Raw genomic sequence first — 2,101 nt, forward strand, 5'->3', positions numbered from 1 at the left:
TAGAAAGCCTCATCTTTCTCCCGCGGAGCGGCTGGTAGTTTCGAACCGCTGACCTTATGGTTCGCAGCCCGATTCGTAACCACTACGCTACCAGAGCTCCTTTCCTTCTTGTTAGTTTCTGTGAAATTGAATCTGACTTAAGGTGTCCCAAGTGTGCTGAGTAGAACTGCTCCATAGAGTTTTTAAGGGTGTGGCCTTTTAGAAACAGATTGCCAGGTCTTTCTGTGAAGGCACCTCTGTTGCTAATCAACTTTATGATTAGCAACTGAGCACTTAACGATTTGTGACACTCCAGGACACTTTTTTCCTTACCGATCAGATTTACAAGGAATATATGAGACTGTTCTTTCTTGGTGTGTGTATGTTTGTTTCTAAGATGACTAACCCATTTGGTAGCTGTTGGTCATTGAGCAGAAGCAATCAGTAAAACAGAATTCAACCCTGACTTGGTTGTCTAGCCACAAGAAAGCCCCCTCTGCACCCAACTTTTCTCATCTGTGAAGCGAGTGGAGATTACTGAAATTCTATAAAATACCTAATTTCTATTAAGCCAAAGGGAGTGTGGTGGCATCATATGGTAAGCAATGGACTATGAAATACAAGGTCCGTGGTTCGAGCTGTCAGCTGCTTTGAAGGTAGGGAAGGATGAACTCTCTGCTCCCGCAAAGTTTGAAAGCCTCAGAAACAGTAAACAGGTTCCCTATGCATTGGAACCGACTCGACAGCACATAACAACAATAGATTAAGCCAAATGAAATTGGATTCAACTCATTTCTTCAAGAGTAGAACTTGGTTGCTGCCTTTATCTCCGAGACCTCTAAGAAAATATTTTTTTCTCTTTCCCATACAGCTGAGAAAAGAAACCACTTCCATCTCCCAAAGGAACATGATGCTTCTCAGGAAATCACAGCGCAAGATCTTCTGAAGCCGGACTCTGCGGCAGAAGATCTTCCTCAGGGTGGACAGCTGCCTGCGGAAGGGATGCGGGAATCCAGGAAGCACTCAGTGAAGTCCAGAAGAGACCTCCCCCTCTTCTGCTGCACTGCTGGCTGTAGCATGGCTGACTTGAGCTCTTTTTGTTAAGACTAGAGTATTTGTCAGTGGGTGGCAGAGCTTTACACTTGCTTAAATCACAGTGTTTCACTGCCTGGTACTACAACAATACAGTGTCATTAAAATGATGGCTTATGAATAGGCATTGATTCTTTTCTAAAAGTTGTTGGTGAATGGTTAAAACCACAACGAAGTCTGTTTTCTCCTTATACCAAAATTCTAGTGCTTTGCATTTAAAATGCTGGAATATATACTACCATTAACCTAGATTATTACAAAATTGCAATAAAATTGTCAGAAGTTCATTGTTATTTCTCTCTTTTTTTAAAAAAAAAATTAACATATCATTTTTTAAAAAAAAGTAGATGATAGAAGATACTGATGGTATAAAAACCTTTAAAAAGTATATAAAAACTTAACATGAACTAGGATCTTTGCTGGTGTTAGGTACCATTGAGTTAGTTCCAACTCATAGGGACCCTATATATAACAGAACAAAACACTGCCTAGTCCTGCGCCATCCTCATTGACAGTCTTCCTCTTTTTTCATTGACCCTCCACTTTACCAAACATGAAGACTTCCCCAGGACTGGTCCCTCCTGCTGATGTACAAAGTGTGTGAGACGAAGTCTCGCCATTATTGCTATTAGGCGCCATCAGGATAGTTCTGACTCATAGTGACCCTATGCACACAAGAACAAACCATCATCCCTGTGCCATTCTCAGAACTGTTACATTTGAGTCCATTGTTTTTGGTACTGTGTCAATTTATCTAATTGCAAAAAAAATGTTTTGCTGACCCTCCATTTTGACAAGCATGATGTCCTTCTCTTGTTATCAGGGCTGGTTCTTCCTGCTAACATGTCCAAAGTATGACAGAAAGAGTTTCACCATCCTGGCTTCTAAGGAGCATTCTGGTTGTACTTCTTCCAAGATAGATTTGATTTTCCTTTTGGCAGTCTATAATACTTTTAATATTCTTCTCTAATACCATAATTCAAATGCATCAATTCTTCTATGGTCTTTCTTATTCATTTTCAAATATCAA

The 2,101-nt window shown here is 40.2% G+C and overlaps 1 protein-coding gene across 1 annotated transcript in view; it reads left to right on the forward strand.

Moving 5' to 3' along the window:
* The window catches only part of INSL5 (insulin-like 5), a 5,675-nt gene extending 4,592 nt beyond the window's left edge, over positions 1 to 1,083 (forward strand). The window contains exon 2 of the mRNA XM_006862499.1: positions 851 to 1,083. Within this exon, the coding sequence (XP_006862561.1) occupies positions 851 to 1,083 (233 nt within the window). The remainder of the gene's footprint in view (positions 1 to 850) is intronic.
* The last annotated feature ends 1,018 nt before the right edge of the window (positions 1,084 to 2,101 follow it).

The sequence above is a fragment of the Chrysochloris asiatica genome, unplaced genomic scaffold, assembly GCF_000296735.1.
Source record: "Chrysochloris asiatica unplaced genomic scaffold, ChrAsi1.0 scaffold00048, whole genome shotgun sequence".
Classification (NCBI taxonomy): Eukaryota; Metazoa; Chordata; class Mammalia; order Afrosoricida; family Chrysochloridae; genus Chrysochloris; species Chrysochloris asiatica.